General features: G+C 41.5%; 1 protein-coding gene across 2 annotated transcripts in view; it reads right to left on the bottom strand.

Annotated features, from left to right (window-relative positions):
- The window catches only part of LOC308069958 ((E2-independent) E3 ubiquitin-conjugating enzyme FATS), a 90,633-nt gene that overhangs the window by 46,240 nt on the left and 28,669 nt on the right, over positions 1–15,724 (bottom strand). The window contains exon 2 of one of the 2 annotated variants that reach the window (XM_080403130.1): positions 1,813–1,907. In XM_080403130.1, the coding sequence (XP_080259256.1) occupies positions 1,813–1,907 (95 nt within the window). Of the gene's footprint in view, positions 1–1,812; positions 14,855–15,724 lie in introns of those variants that run through there. The other variant, XM_080403129.1, reaches the window with a different exon arrangement.

Here is a 15,724-nt window from a genome sequence, read left to right as displayed (position 1 = left end):
GCACCAGGGCCATGACTGCTCTACAACCTCACCAGTTATAAGCATGGAAAAACTCCATGATCCCTCCCACAGATGTAATATAATTACTTGTAAGGGCTCTGTGTACTCTTTCAATTCATTAGTTCCCTCTTGCTTATGATCACTTGGTGACACTATCAGTGAGGTAAAAACACATATGTCCAAGACGGATTGACAGTGGCCAGATTCATTTTTCCACCTGTGACAGCAAACATCTACCTTGATAGACCGTACGTTACTTCACTTGATGTGACAAAGGAGCTGGTTTTATGTTAAAGCTATCTGACAAAGAGTAAACCTGAGTTTAAAACCTCCTGTTAATATTATCCACGTGGCTGGTCACATAAGTAACATGCAATAAAGCATCTGGCCTAATCTCACTGCTGCTGTAAATTGGCTGATCAGATTGTTCCTGCCCTGTGTTCCTAGATCTCTCAGTCCTAATAGAAAAATAAAAAAAACCCCAACAAAACAACCCACTGAGCTGGCATGCAAAATCTGAGGACTAGCTTCACAGTGAAAGCTCATCCAAGGTCATTCAGGGTTTGGGTGCCATTTGCTAGCTGTGCTGCTCCTGCTCGTCATGAATTCGTCTCAGTCATATCTGAGCGTCTATCACCCGATAATCAATGCCAGTACTTGACAAATGTTTCACAAAACGTAATATTCTTCTTCGAGGAAGGCTATGTGAGTGACAGAGTTGTGACCTCCTGGGTGCCATCGTCATCCTTCTCAGGGCTTGAGTGCCAGAGTTGGAGCCCTGCACCAGATCCCATGGGGAAAACCATTCCTGTGCTCCTGCTCTCTGTGCATGGAAACAACACAGAAAACGGGCTCCTTTGTAACTCCTGGGAAGCTGATTGGAGGTAAAGGTAGATCAAGAGTTGATTAACGAGGTGAAATGCCAAGTAAATTTTATCAACTCTTTAAACCAGCTGCCTGTGGTTTTGACAATTCAATAATTTCACAGCCCCAGGAAAAGCATTTTGTTCCTTCTTTGTTTCTTTCATGGTCTGTAACAACATTTTCTTCATATTTTCTGCACTGCATTTGCTTCTGAGTACAGGTTTAAGACCTTTGCATGCCTTCCACAACTCCACTTCCCCAAGATTTCTACAGGGAGGGCACCAAAGAAGAATGTTCCTTGAAATACCTTATTTTGGATGCATCTCTCATGCTCCAGTAGTTAATTTGACATTTATTTCTTTTGTTAAGGACTGCACAGATGAAGAAGACATCCTGTCAGAGTCCAAAGGCATGTCAAAAAATACTCCTGATTAGCTTCAAACTCATGCACCAATATTTTAAATAATTTACTTTCCCTTTTTCTGCTTGAGTATATGTATGAATCCCTCCCCCCACTCTTTGGCAAAGAAATGAATCTTAAAGGTTTGACCAGCTGATCCGATGGTTGTTGGAAGCTTTCAGGCTTCACTGCATCTTGTGAAAAAACCATGCACTTCCACAGAGCTATGTGGTGAAGTGAAAACCTCAGGCTTTATCTTGAGAACATCAGAGACGGAGTGTACTGATATCTGGGATACCACTTGATTTAGTCTCTTGGGGTGTTTTTAACAGCTTTTTTCCCCCCACAAAACATGCAGTTTTCCCCCCTCACCAAGGGCACACGGAATCACAACATCTAGCCGTCATTTTATTTGGCTTTTCTGCTGCCTAAGCTCAACCTAGCTGAACAAAACCGAGTGCAAATACACTGCTCAGTGATCAGCGATTGTTTTTTAAACCTGAATGCATTCTGCTGACTGCTATCGAAACATTATTTATTTATTTTACCTTGGCAGAGCTTGATTTTCTTGCGGCAGCGCTCTCCTGCCGAAGGCCTGCACGTGTCCTTTGACTGTCAGCGCCCCATTGCTTTTGAGTCACTCCTGGTGGAAAAAAATGCAGAGAAAGTAACATTATTTTCAGTGTCCTGAAGGAGACAAGTTTGAAATCGTTGGTTTTAAATGGAGCACAAGCAGGAGGGAAAGAGCGACTGTAAATGATCTGATTGCCCTGGGATCTGGTTAGCGGTGGGATCCTATTTCTCCCCCCTCCCAGGAGAGGCACTTGAAACACCCCTGGGATCCTGGTGCAAAGATGTGTTGGTGGACAGTCACACAATGTGTTCAGGGCTGAGCCAAAGCTTGAATATCTCTGCTTTTGATTTCCATGGCTTCAGGCACGAGTGTGGAGGGATCGGGGAAGATGGGAAAAGCAGATTTCAACAAACGTCACTTTTGTGTAGTCTGCAGAACTGGGAGCACAAACAAGCGCATTAATGGGCTGGATGCTGTGAGTCTGATTTCTTTTGAACTAAGTCACCTTCCCATTTAAAGAAATACAGTAACTTTAAATCATATTCACAAATTCTATTGCATCATAGACTTTTCTAGTTCACTGATAACTATTACATCAATGCATCAATCTTTGATACTGTCATCTTCTGTTTTCTGTGAGCTCTAGCCTGTCTGCAACTTCTTACACAGAGCTAATTTCCAATAACGTGGAGTCTGGGCTACTGCAAAGATGCATTACGTCTACTGTTAACAGTTCTGCCAGAAATTACGTTACTTTATATTTTGTTTTAAGCATCCAAAATTAATTTTCAGAAATTCTCTATTTGGATTTAAATCTCTTGACATTACTGGCTGATGCTTTATAGCAACAAGTCACACTACTGGTAAGACCTGTTTTTTGGTTTGGGTTTTTTTTTTCTTCTATTTGGGCAGCCTGCCATAGAAAGTTACTAATTTTCTGAGATGCAGAATTTCAGTTTACACGTAACTTTATACTAACAAAGGAATACAAATCAGCTCCACTTTAAGAAGTGATCATTAAAGGATATCCAGGGTTCATGGCTTCATCTCCTTGGGTGCAGCTAAGGAGTAGAAGGCGAAGTGGGGGAAGGTATCAGGTCTATCCCCCATCCTGAGATCTCCTCGAGTCCCACCATGGAGCAGTAATCACAGACCACTAACGGGTTGTTTGATGAACCTTCTGCTTTAATAAACTATACTAAAACACACTTGAACACTTTACTGGCACAGCTCCAAGATGCCAGTGCCACTGCATATATTCATAACTGGTATGAAAAAAAAGGGATTTGCTTTTGTCATTGAGCAACACAAAGTCCTGAGCAACACAGAAAACAGCTGGACTCATTGGCCACAGTAAGGTAAAAAAAAAGAAACCAGAAAATAGCCGAAGCAGAGGGCCCACTACACATTTTTTGGCAAAGAAATAATGCATGGTCACAAACAGTGAGAATGCAATGAAGCTGATCTAGCACTGGATGATGGTAACTGCTGGCACAAAACACGGGTGAGATGCCCTTGAAGCCTGCTGTGCACCCTGACGTGTATGCAGCGAGGAGGTGCTGCGCGTTCAGTGAAAGGCAGAATCCACCTGCATCCACATATATATATACAGGGTATATATATGTGTGTGTGTATATATATGGGTAACTATATATATAGTTATATATAAGGATAGGAGTAATTGCTGGGTGAGCCTTATGGAAAGGTTATTTTCAGTATATCAGTACTCTGGTGGATTACATGGGAATACCTTCCTGATGAAAAGCGGCTATATATGCTGTTTTATTTATTTTTAAAACAACTAAATAGGGAATAACTTGTACAGAAGGACAGAGAAGAAATTCTTGGAATGAGTTAATGCAAGACCTCAAAATAGTCCAAAAGTCTGATAAAACCCATATGCAATTAAAGCAATAACTTCCATTAAGTTATCAATATTTTCCTGAAATGCTTTACAGTAAGAAAACCCTAGTTGTTTCATACTGAGCTGGAAAGCTACAACAGGAGAACATCAACTTGTGAATGTCAACCAGTACGCAAGGAAATCCAGAAGGCTGGCTGGAAATAAATCAGGTCCAGAAAAGCATGTTTTGCCAGATGGCCTTTCATGAATTTCATTCAAATATATTTTCAGCACAAGAGAAAGACTGAATACTACAGGGTCAAACAAGAACAAGTTGTTAATGTCCATTCCGTAGATTACATATACCATCTAAGTTATTCTTATCAAAGTCACTTCCTGTGGTTAGCAAAAAATCTGGAGGTAACACCTTCCAATTTCCCACAGATCGCTTGAAACAGATTGGTTAATTCTTGCTTGCCTATCTCAAAACATTAGCTGTTTCTGGAGTAGGAGAGATAAGAAGAAGTGAGGTGGGAAGAAAAAGAGGAAATACTTATTTTCTTTGCTAAATCATCCAGAGTGGAGTTTTGCACTGCATTTAATACCGTATCCTGTGCGATGACATTCTCATATTACTGTGGAATCCTATTGTTGGAAAACATTCAGACTTTTGGCAAGTCATTTAATCTAGTTGCTGAGACAGATTAAATGGCATCGGTGGCAAAAGCTCCGGTATTTTTCATGATATTAAATCTGGTTTTGGAAGCTTCACATTTGTTAATTCATGTCAACAGAAGAAGCAAAAAAACCCACCCTCAAACCTTTAAAAAGAGCTTGAATCTGTGTTTGAAATGAAGACACTTCAGGGAGCACAAGGGTTGAGCTGAGATGTGTCACATACAGAGTTTTCATACAAATTCTCACTGCTGACAAAACACATTGCACTGTAACTCTTGTTAGACAATGAAATGCAAAGTTCAGTTTTTCCCTGGTGCGAAAGCATGGAAGAAATCGTATTTCAAGTACTTTCCATCTCTGTGGGGAGTTTAAGAAACTTATGTAAATCTGAGTTGAAATCCCAAGGATCTGCTTAACCTCCCCAGACCTTCCCTTCCCACCATGACCCACCCTCTCCAGCTTACGAACGGGAGATGCGATGAGGAATGGAGGAGCACTTGCTGGCAGATGAACTTTGTCCTATTACATCTTCACTCTTTTTATTTTTTTTCCTCACAAATACTGTTTGTTGAACAAAACGATACGCTCCTTGGCAAGGCATCTGGACATCCGGCTACAGACCAGGGTTTTCCTAATTGCGCAGTGCAGCTGGAACCGATTCTCCCAGGCTTGAGTGCCTGGATGTCTGCCTCGGGCCAACTGGCAGCCGGCTCAGATAATGATTCAGAAAAGATGTACTTGTAAATCGGCTCAGTAAAACACGGATAGATTGCAAAGGTGAAGGTGCTGGTGAAAAATAGCGTACCGCAAATATTTGCCATGCACAGGACAGCCCAGTTCGGAGCCAGCTGAGGTTTTGTACAAAACTTGAGACATGCATGAAAACAGTCTGCAGGAGAATGCTATTTTGCCAGTGTTTCAGGTCTTTGCTAGACACATACAGACTGCTATGCTGGGGGTGGGGTGGGGAGGTTGCTTGATGACACCCCGAGTGACGCTGGGCAGAGCTGGAATGACTTTAGACCACTGGCCCTGGCCCCATCTCCCGTTTTTGTCATGAAAGTCGCATATTTCATTCATTTACTATTCATAAGCTGACAAATTTCAAATGCATGTCAGCAATTCTGGCTTCCTCTGCTCCCAGCCCTGTTCACTCTACACCAGTCAAGACTGCCATCCCCTTTGAACCACCAGCATCACCTCCAAATGATCTCCTATGAAGGCTCCAGGAACCTGCAGCAGTTCCCTCAAAACACCGTAAAACAGCATTGCAGAACAAATACACCAGTATATAAAGGGGAAAACCTTTCCACTTACCTAAAAACCACATTTTTTTATTGATTCTTAGCTCACCATCCAAGAGACCTGCGAAGGGACTCTGGCTTCCTCCCAGGTCCATGGCAGCCAGGTTCCCTACTCCCTACAGCCCCCAGGTCAGCACTGTTGATTATCCAGAATCCTATTCCTCACCTGGGAACTAAAGGACATCGATGACTTGGCTGCAGGGTCAGGGAGGCATCAGAGCGATCCCTCAGCTAATACAATGTCTTTGGCATCACTTGAAACAATTTTTTTTAAGCCTTTTTCTCCTTCTATGCATTATTCCTGCTGCAAGTTATCAACAGATAAACCATGTCATTAAAATCGACGTGAAGGAATTAATTTATACGTTATTGTGTTTAAAACATTAGATTTGTTTACATTTTCTCGTGAATTTTTAAATTCAAATAACTGAGGAAGCGTTGAGGAAGAGAGTGCCATCATTAAAGATTCACCACGCTCCCTGTCAGTAAGGGCTGGGAGAGATCGTAATTCACTTCTTCAGATCTGAAGTGAGTCATCCAGAGAAACCATCCGGACATTACAGATACATCTAAGATGAAAGCCAAGTCAGAATGAACACCAGCACCAAATCCACATCGTCTTCATGTGTCATAAAGAAAGAACATCATAAAATTGCAGAGACTATTGTCATCTGAAATAAAACTGAACAACGAAGCTAAACTTCACATGCCTGGTACTAAAGGTAGAGGCAGATGACTGCTGAAAATCACATCTTATACTGAAGTTTCTACTGAAATTAAATTGATTTGTAGGGAATTTACTGGCAAATGTTGTGTTTACTTGTTAGTGGAGAGAGTGATGCATCTCCATGAAGCCTTGGCACCGTCACAATCTTGCCGTCCTTCAAGGACCTTCTCCTGAGCCTTCAGAAGTGATGCTGAGGTCAAAGAAGAGGTGAGATGTTGCATTGACAATGGTCCTAAGGCAGCATCCCCGTGAGGACGGGCACAGGCAGGGCAGGAGGCAGCCCCATAGCTACATGTGGATTTTACTGTCTTACAGTCTCATCAAATATACACCTGATTTTCATCTCTGCAGGATCTGACATTCAACAACCTTCACGTAAGACTAGACGGCAGTTTTCACTAAGATACTTAAGGAGCACACACTGTCATTCTGATAGCTCAAACACAGCTAGAAACCAAACTGTACTTACCCTTCAAGAGAAGATGGTAGAGGGAGGGTGCATCAGTCCTGTTAAAGCATCTTTGCTGAACTTATAAGTAGCACGCACTTACTTACAATGGGGGTCAAACAGCAATATAGATTTAAAGGAGGAGAAAGCAACTGCCAACTCTTTACTTGAAATCTTTCTCGTCATGAAAAAAGCCAAACCAATACAAACAAGTACTTTGCCACAAAAGAAATACTTCAACAAAGTTGCACAAAGATAACAGTATTTTAAGGCAGCTTTGTTGAGAAGATTTTCAAATCGGAGTAAGCAAAACAGCCTGAAATCATTTCAGTCTGAACAGAATTCATTATGTAAACAAAATAGGAAAATATTTTTTTAAGATGTCAGGATGGATTTTCTTCTATTACAAGTAGCATCATGAGATTTGTTAACTGAATTATCTTTCCCTGCTTGCACACCTTGAAGCTGTAGCTGGCTGCCTGCAGAGATGATTACAGGATCTGCCATGGAACGGACAAATGAGTTCTGGTCTGCTATCAAAAAGCCAGAAGTAGTAAATCTCTCATTATCCATGCCATTAGAAGAAAGGTGCTCATCAGGGGGCCTAGAAATAGCACAGGAATTATACCTTGAAGCCCATGCATAAGAGAAAAAAATATACTGTTTTCATTATGCATTGCTATTATTCTTTATCTGCACTTAATACAATAAAGTGGGAAATCACCCCCAGCATATCCATCACACACAGAGACAAAATTAAGTAGATCCTTCACTTTCTCCTTTTCCACTTTCTCCTCCTCCTCCAAGTTTATTTATTTTGTCCCTTTTTAAAAAATTTAAAGTGGTGTGGAGAGGAACACATTCCTAGGCTTCTCTAGGCAACGTAAGCTTATGCTAAGAGATCTCAACCCCTAGAAGCAGTGACTAGCTCACCAGACCTGCCAAAGCCCAGCTGTGTGGACGTAACTCAGGCCAAGGACTCAGATGGGAGTACACCAGAAGATTTAACTGATATCGGTTCGATTTCTTCAGTCTAAATAACATGGTCCACCACTGGAGCTCTTTTGAGAGCTTTAGGAAATGCAGTAGGAGGGGAATGGGGAGCTCAATAACAGGGTATTAGAGGTACGATATCTGTAAGGCATGGAGAAATGGGGGTGGATCACGAGGGATGACAGTGTTTAATAGCCAAATCATTCTCTTTTCTAATTTTTCTTCGGTAGGTTCATTGTAGAAATAGAAGAGGTGCCATAAATGCTGCAGGTTCCTATTCCTGGAGGCAAGGAGCAAGCTGTCAAGCTCCCCAGCGCTGATGAGCCTAGCAACAGAGGGCTTGAAGTTATATGATCCCCCCCACTTTGGTGGCACTGGCTTCCACCCCATCCCTTTGCACTGCTAAAAGCAATGCAATATTGTTGATACATTCCACCATGATTCTGGGACATGGTTACTTTTTTGTTATTCGGACACATTTACCATTTGGACACACTCAAAACCTGCCTGGACACGAGTCTGTGTGACCTGCTCTAGGAGGACCTGCTTTAGCAGGGGGTTGGACGAGGTGACCTCCAGAGGTCCTTTCCAACCCCAGCCATTTTGTGATTTTCCCAAGAGGATTTTGCAAAGCACTGAGAGATTGTGCATGAGCAGCAAAACCCCCAAGCTCTCCTTGGATAAGACTACTCCTCTCTAGGTGATTCTGGCAAATTCTGACCCCTGTATCAGCTGCTCTGTCCTCACGCCAAGGTAAGGGGCAGCACAAGGGAGATGACATCTTTGGTTTCTTGAAAGCTCCTGTTTGGTGGCCATGTTATTCTTTTGGAAAGCTGTTGATACCAAAAAATTATTTGGGATTTTTCAAACAAATCTTCCTGTGAGGTCTCAGCAGCTCTGGAAGCAGCATCTGCAGAGAAATCACAGTAGAGGTTTCATCCTGGAGGTGACGTTTGGGACCATGCTGGAAAAGGCAGATCAATGGCAACCAAAGATGGAGAGGAAGAGCTGACAGGCTCTGAAAGTCTGTCACTGGAATGGCACAAGGGGCAGGAGAGGAGAAAGACCAAGAACAAGGCAGTCACTGGAGGCTGTTTCATGTAAGAAATGCGTAGCACTGACTTTTGGGTTAGACAAACCTGAATAAAATGTTTAAACATGAACACTACATGGGTCAGAATTTGTACAGAAAGAAAGGTAGACAGGAGATAGAGACAAAGAAAGAAGGCAAATCCAAGCAGCATCAACACTTAATTTTTTCAGGTTCTACTTATCTCTAATTTTAAGACATTCTGAATACTACTCCTGGTTCAGATCCTTGCACTAAGATTCGTTGGTACCTATTGTAACATTTTGGCTTATGACCACCAAGCACCTAACGTACTCTCAAAACAAAGGTGTAACTAACAGAAACATTTCGTATAGAAGGAGCCACTGGAGGGGAACCTCCACCACTCCCAGGGTGCCCTTCATAGCGTGTTGCCAAGACATCCACATTTTAGTGACCATGTTCATTTCAGAAAGTACAAGAACGTTTGAGGTAGAAAATTCTTAAGTAACTGTAAACATGACAAATACTATGCATAAGCAAACAAAGGAAAAGCAGTTCTGCAGCCAAGAAGTATATTTATAAAGAGTTATTTTAGTGCTATTACATGTATTCATGTAAAGGTCATAACACGCACAGAATTTGATGGTACAAATGGGGTTTGTAAAAAATTCCACCCGTGTTATTCAGAACTGGTAGCAATTAACAATTGTGCACATTTGCCTAAAGCTGCTCCTGCATCATAAGAGTTAGAGGTAGTTGTTTGGCCTCAACAGTTCAAAGTTTCTTACATTTGTCTGCATTCTAAGACCATAACTTTAAGACAAGAAACTGTAGAGAGGGCAAAAGAAAACCTGTGCGCTGCCTGTTATGCATGTGTTTTATGACTCAGTATATATCCTGCTGCAGGGATTTTTCACCACGCTTTTGCTTAACAATGGTATTTCCTTTATTGATTTTTTTTTCCTTTTAATACTTTTAATACAGTGGTGGCTCCAGAAAATGATGTGTGCTGTGAGTACAGATGCTTTTGTCATGACATCAAAGTAGTGATTCTAACACACATCTATATTAGTCCAATTTTGTTTCCAAAACAAAGAACCAGGATGTTCACATGAGCCAAATTTGACACTGGACAGTTTGTACAACAGAACTAAATGCAGTGGGGCACCAGTCATGCCAGATTTGATACAGACTTTTCATGTTACTTTTGTATAATAGAAGCATTCATTTCTGTACAATACTTGGGATATTACTTCTTTCTGGAAAGTCTTTCATATTAACTGCTGGGATTACAGACATCAGAAACTGGTTGATAATAGGGGGTGCAGTAGGCTAAAACCAAGAGAAAAAAAATAATCAGCGTTCACTGGGTAGAAACACAGTAAGACTTAAGTATAAAGACTAAAAAGTTAAGTTTATAAGTCACTAGTTTGATTACAAAGTAAATAAATTTTGTGATAATTAAGAATACGTTGCAGCTCCCACTAATTTCAGTTGTCACCACCTTGCCTCAACTCTAAATCTAATGACTCTTCATGCAGCTGAACTTAGTAATTATTCTACCACATAAAACTTTTTGGTTGGTGAAATATTACCTACATTTGCCTGTTGAAGGGAAAGGGAAAAACAAATCTCTATTCACAGCATGCCTTCGCCACGCAGCTGTGCTTTGTTTGATCTTGGAATTAGCCCTTTTGAATTCCATCGCAACAGGTTTAGAAACAGAGATCATGCTAGAGATTAAAACAAAAACATAGTAATACGAACATAAAACAGAGCACGGTGGATTTTGGTTTTATTATCAGATTCAACAAAAAATAATGGGTAATTGCCTTTTTTTTTGGTAGCACTCAGGCTTTCAGTTCAGAAATGGAGGGTGCAAAAAAGCTTGGGATTGAGGATTAAATGTTAAAGACCTCAAAACCTTCACTTTTGGCATCTTTTAGATACTGGTAAGGAAGGAATGAAACGTAGAGTTGTCAGGCTCTCTTTTGGCTGTGGATGTCACCCGAATGAGAAGGAGCAGAGCTGGGAGCTGTCAGCACCTACCTGGCCCCACCAAACAACCGAGCAGCCCAGCCCGACCAGGCAGCCGTGGCCACTTTTCCAAGGAGCGATAACCTGCTGCCTAGCAACAACCCGGACCTCATGATTGTACATTCCATTTCTTGTGCAAAACTAAAAGCTCAGATCCCAAATTATTGCATTCAGCAACATCAGACCTGAAACAGATGGATAAGAAAATGCATTTTCCTTTACTTGCTGCAAGACCTCCTTGCTCTACCACGTTGCATTCATAAAACAGACCCCACCCACCCCCAACACATTTTGATTTTAAGACCAATCTAAAAAAATATTCTAATATGTGAATAGTTATTTTCACAATAATTGTTCCCTGGGAGCTATTTTTATGAGTAAAATAATTCACATACCTCTACATTTTAAAGACGAGGCCACTAAGATCGATTGAGGGCCATAAACAAAGGGTCTCATTCTCTTGGGTGTGAGTGTGCTGGACAGTGTGACATAACCGTGCTTACAGGAAAGTTGTCCCTGTGTTTTAGAAGTCCTGATTTTTCACTTATTGTTTACTGCATGTGAAATAATTAAAGAAAAACCAACAAAAAACCCCACAACTGTTTTGCACTGTGCTCTCTACTTGGATCAAATTATTAGCTTGATTTCCAGAAGGAATTGGATTTATGCCCTATCCTTCTGTCCTTCCAACCTGAGCCTTTGGGGCTTGTGGGCTGTTTTAAGCAGCACGACAGAAGGGTCCATAGCTGATCTCCAATGAGCTTTGTAGAAATGGGAAGCTGCCACAGAGAGAAGTTCACTGGGTCTCCCCTGTTTGACCCACGGAGACGCTTAGCAGCTGGGCAGGATATCCATAGTGCTGCGTCGCTCATGGCAGGTGCTGCTCCTTCTCCTGGGAGCAGTGAGGAGGCACGGGGGGCAAGTGGAAGAGGGGATGGGCAAGGAGATGTGAGGAGGAGGAGGAGCACCAGGACAATACTTGTGTCTCCAGGTATGACTCATGGACTTCATCAGCTCTGCTGCTCATGAAATGACCTCTTTCTTGTTAGCCTCTATTTTCAATTTCATCTGTTTTCATTCTATAAAACAATATGGAAATCTCATGCTAAGATTATGGAAATTGAGAGGCTTAAAGAAAAGTTAAGTGCTGGAGGCCAATCTAATGATGCCGTAACTGCTTGACCCCAGTATTGCTGTACCTTAGACAATCATGTACAACATCTGTCCTGTCTAAAGTCACATAGCAAATCACTACCAGAATACTCATCTTCCTAGGTGTGCCTACTATGATAGACACAGCATTGGATACTCAGATTTTACTACAGAGAATACCTGGAATATTGCAGTGTGAAGTAATAACTGAACAACAATTACGAAATGCTGAAGTAACTATCTATCAAAGGCAAAATTGTTACAGATGATTACCACCACCACTTTTTTTGTCCTACATTTGTTCTGTTCAGCAACAATGTCTGATCCAGAGCCAATGCGTAAGCCGTTACATTATCTAGCAGCACTCTTGATCCAGCACAGCTCCCCCAGCCAAATTCTGGCCTCTCTCAATTTCTGTCTTTCCACTGGGTGCTTTGAGACGAGAATTGATCCCAAAGGTCTCTTCAGGTCCACCAGTTACAGGAGACAGACTTTGCTGAATGTGCTTTCAAAAACCTCTTCAGTCATTATCGATATTCTCTCTAACATTAACTACCATCAAATCCTCCAGCTAGAAGCTGCAGAATGACCTAGAGGACATTACCAAGCATTTTAAAGCTTAACAAGGAGAACACTAAGAGCTCACAACCCCATGCTGATGCCACCGATGTTCAGGTGGGACGTGACCAGGTGATGATCTGTCTGAAGCCAGGAGCAATGAGCTTTGCACTGGGAATGGGAGAGATTCATCCTTGTGCAGAGAGCCAGTGCAAGCCTGGATGCTTTGGCAAAGGAGAAGCTCAGATGGAATTTTCCTTTAGTAAAGTTTCAGCTGGAAATTTAGTTGAGACATAAAACTCTACAGCCTATCTACATTGCTATGGCCCTTGTGCAAGCTGTATTTTGAGGTCTCTACTCTCCATTCTGGGCTGGTTCCCAGCTGAACTCTCATGTTGTAACATGACTTTTCCCCCCTCAACCTCTCTAACTCAAGCAAAAGCACCAAAAAAAAATTCTCTGGAAACAGACAGCATTTTATGGAACAGGTTGTGAGTATTAACCTGACCTCCTTGCAACAGACTTGCACATAGACTGTGCTAGTGGATTACTCGTTGCCAGCCACATTAACTGACTTAGTTAATATGTGTATCGGCAAACCACAATATCTATTTCTACCTGGCTGCTGAATCCTTGTGAAAAATACAGCTCCAACCTTTTTTTGCCCCACACCCGTACTCCTGGGGTAACCTTAAGTAATTAATGCATTACTGTGGGTACACTCTTGTCCGCCACTCTACTGCCAGTCCCACGCTTTCCTGTTTTAGGATGGTGTCCTGGCTAAATTCCCAGCCACAAAACCACTGCAGGTAGCTGTGAGAGGCCAGTGAAGTACTTTGTTTCCACCAACTATGCTCCCCTTCCTTCCAGAAATAACAATTTCACTTCCCCTCTGAACAGCATGTACCCTCCCTCCCGCCCCCCCTCCTCTCTCACAGTACAACTATATCTTCTTTTTATCCCGATTTTCTTGGACCAATAGGCTCAGGTAGATGTCTTTATTGGATTACTCAAAGTTACTTTGGTTAACTTCCACTGTTTTTAGGATGGGATGGGTTTTTGGCTCTTCTGCTGTTTGCTCTTTTGGTTTGTAATGGACTTTTTTTTACATCCACTCAAAAAAAAAAAAAAGATACCTTAGTGGCTTTTATGTCCAAAGGCAAAATGGAGAAGAGCTTGGCCATCGCAGGGGCACGTAGAAGTGTGTGCCAAGAGCACTCCAACAGCTGCCCCACCACGAGGAGGCAAACTGGGTCTCAAGCCAGTAACATTTCATTTTAAACCATGGACATCTACTCTCCTACTGGAGCTTACGGATCCTGTATTTTGTTTCCCGTGATACAGACATGCATTTTGGTTAGTGAGAATGATAAACAGATGCGTATACACAGGTATTGAATCTATAGAGTACTGCATTATTCAAGAGAGTTGAGTCTAAAAGACCAATTTTTACAACAGAAGTATTTACTGTAAATTAAAATCCTACAAACTGAAGCCAACTTCAGAGGTTTAGCACGAGATTCATGTGTTGTTTTAATCACTCAAAAGACTAAGCTCAAATAATTATAAGAAAGGAAAAGCAAATTCAGGGCTGCTCTTTTGTACGTTGCTTAATATATTCTGGTAATCGCAATCCTATAGCACATACTCATGTTACACGTGGACACACACTCCAGGGGTACCAACAACAGCACGTTTAATCTTACGGTCATTTGGGTTAGAGGTTTTGGTCTCCTTAAATGGATCAAAACACAGGCTTTCAGGATAGTGCCTTTTAAAAAAGAAAAAGCATTTAAAATACATTCATAAGTAAGCATAATCTTTGGATGCTTAGTAGGGTAGAAGTAATCTATGCTGTAAAAAAAAAAAAAAAACTTCAGCAAGTTATTAATGTTATTTTAAATAAAAGGGTAAAACTGTTGCTCATACTCTCAAGTGAAAGCATCATTTTGGAAGATCAGTCTAGTCTATGTCATATTGATTTAGGACCATCTTATTGCTCTAAATGTATTGCTGCATTAGTTAGAGTAATAGTGGGGTTAACACCTTGGCCAGAATGCTACTGTGACAGGTATATAAATGCAGATTTATATAATTAAATCAACATTTAAGGAAACTATTAATCCACATTACGCGGTGGGTTGTTGCCTTTTTAAAAAAAACATAAGTACTGAAATTGAGCAGATAGTGTTTCTGGCTGCAGTGTATATATATATATATATCTATATATATCTATATATCTCCATAGTGGTAACACTAGTATTTTCCCAGGATTTTCAAGGCTGTGGGTTTGGGTTTTTTGTTGTTTTGGGCTTTGGTGTTGTTTTTTTGTTTTTTTTTTTCCCCAGACACCACTGCCAACTTAGATCCCTGTTGCTTTTAAAAAGTAATAGCAAAATCTATAAGGTGCTACTGACTTCCCTGAAACTAGCCAAGGGAAAGTTCCACCAGCTACAAAAACATATTCTTCCAAACCCCCTACTTTTCTACCAAAGCTTCCAGTTAGAGGTTACTTATTGGCAGAGCTGGATTAAGATCTAGAGTACATCATAACATTCTCCAAACTATCAAGCTGCAACAAGGTCTTTTACCATCTCATACCACCACACTCTTCATACAGTCCCTCTGCTGCCTTCTCCTTGTCTCACCTCATCCAGGGCGCGTGTTCTCTCTTCTCTTGCTTCTCCCTCGTCTGCTCCCCCTTCACTGGCTCCCAACCACTGAACTTAACCAGCCACACCGGCACCTCATCTACATCAGCCACCCCACCGCCCCTGCAGCCACCCCACAGCTGTATATTGTCAATGCTAATTAGCCCAGCTTCAGTCCTCTACAGGAATATACTAAACCCAAATTAATATAACCTTGTGCTTGGATTCCTGGAACAAACTCCTCCTTTGGGGAGCCAACCCCAAGGTTAGCTCCATCAGGCTGGGTCAAAACTAACAGAGGAAGAAGCAGGGAAGAAAGCCTAGCTGCGAGAAAGTGATGCTGCAATAAAATACAGTATTTCCTTGAAAATGGAGTTTCCAATAACTTTGCCTACAGCAAGTTATGATAACAGCCACTGCTTTGTAAGAAGAAATAAACAGCTT

This window comes from Falco punctatus (assembly GCF_963210335.1).
Source record: "Falco punctatus genome assembly, chromosome: 9".
Taxonomy (NCBI): Eukaryota; Metazoa; Chordata; class Aves; order Falconiformes; family Falconidae; genus Falco; species Falco punctatus.
Note: the sequence above shows the minus strand (reverse complement) of the source record. Positions and strands in the feature narration are given on the sequence as shown.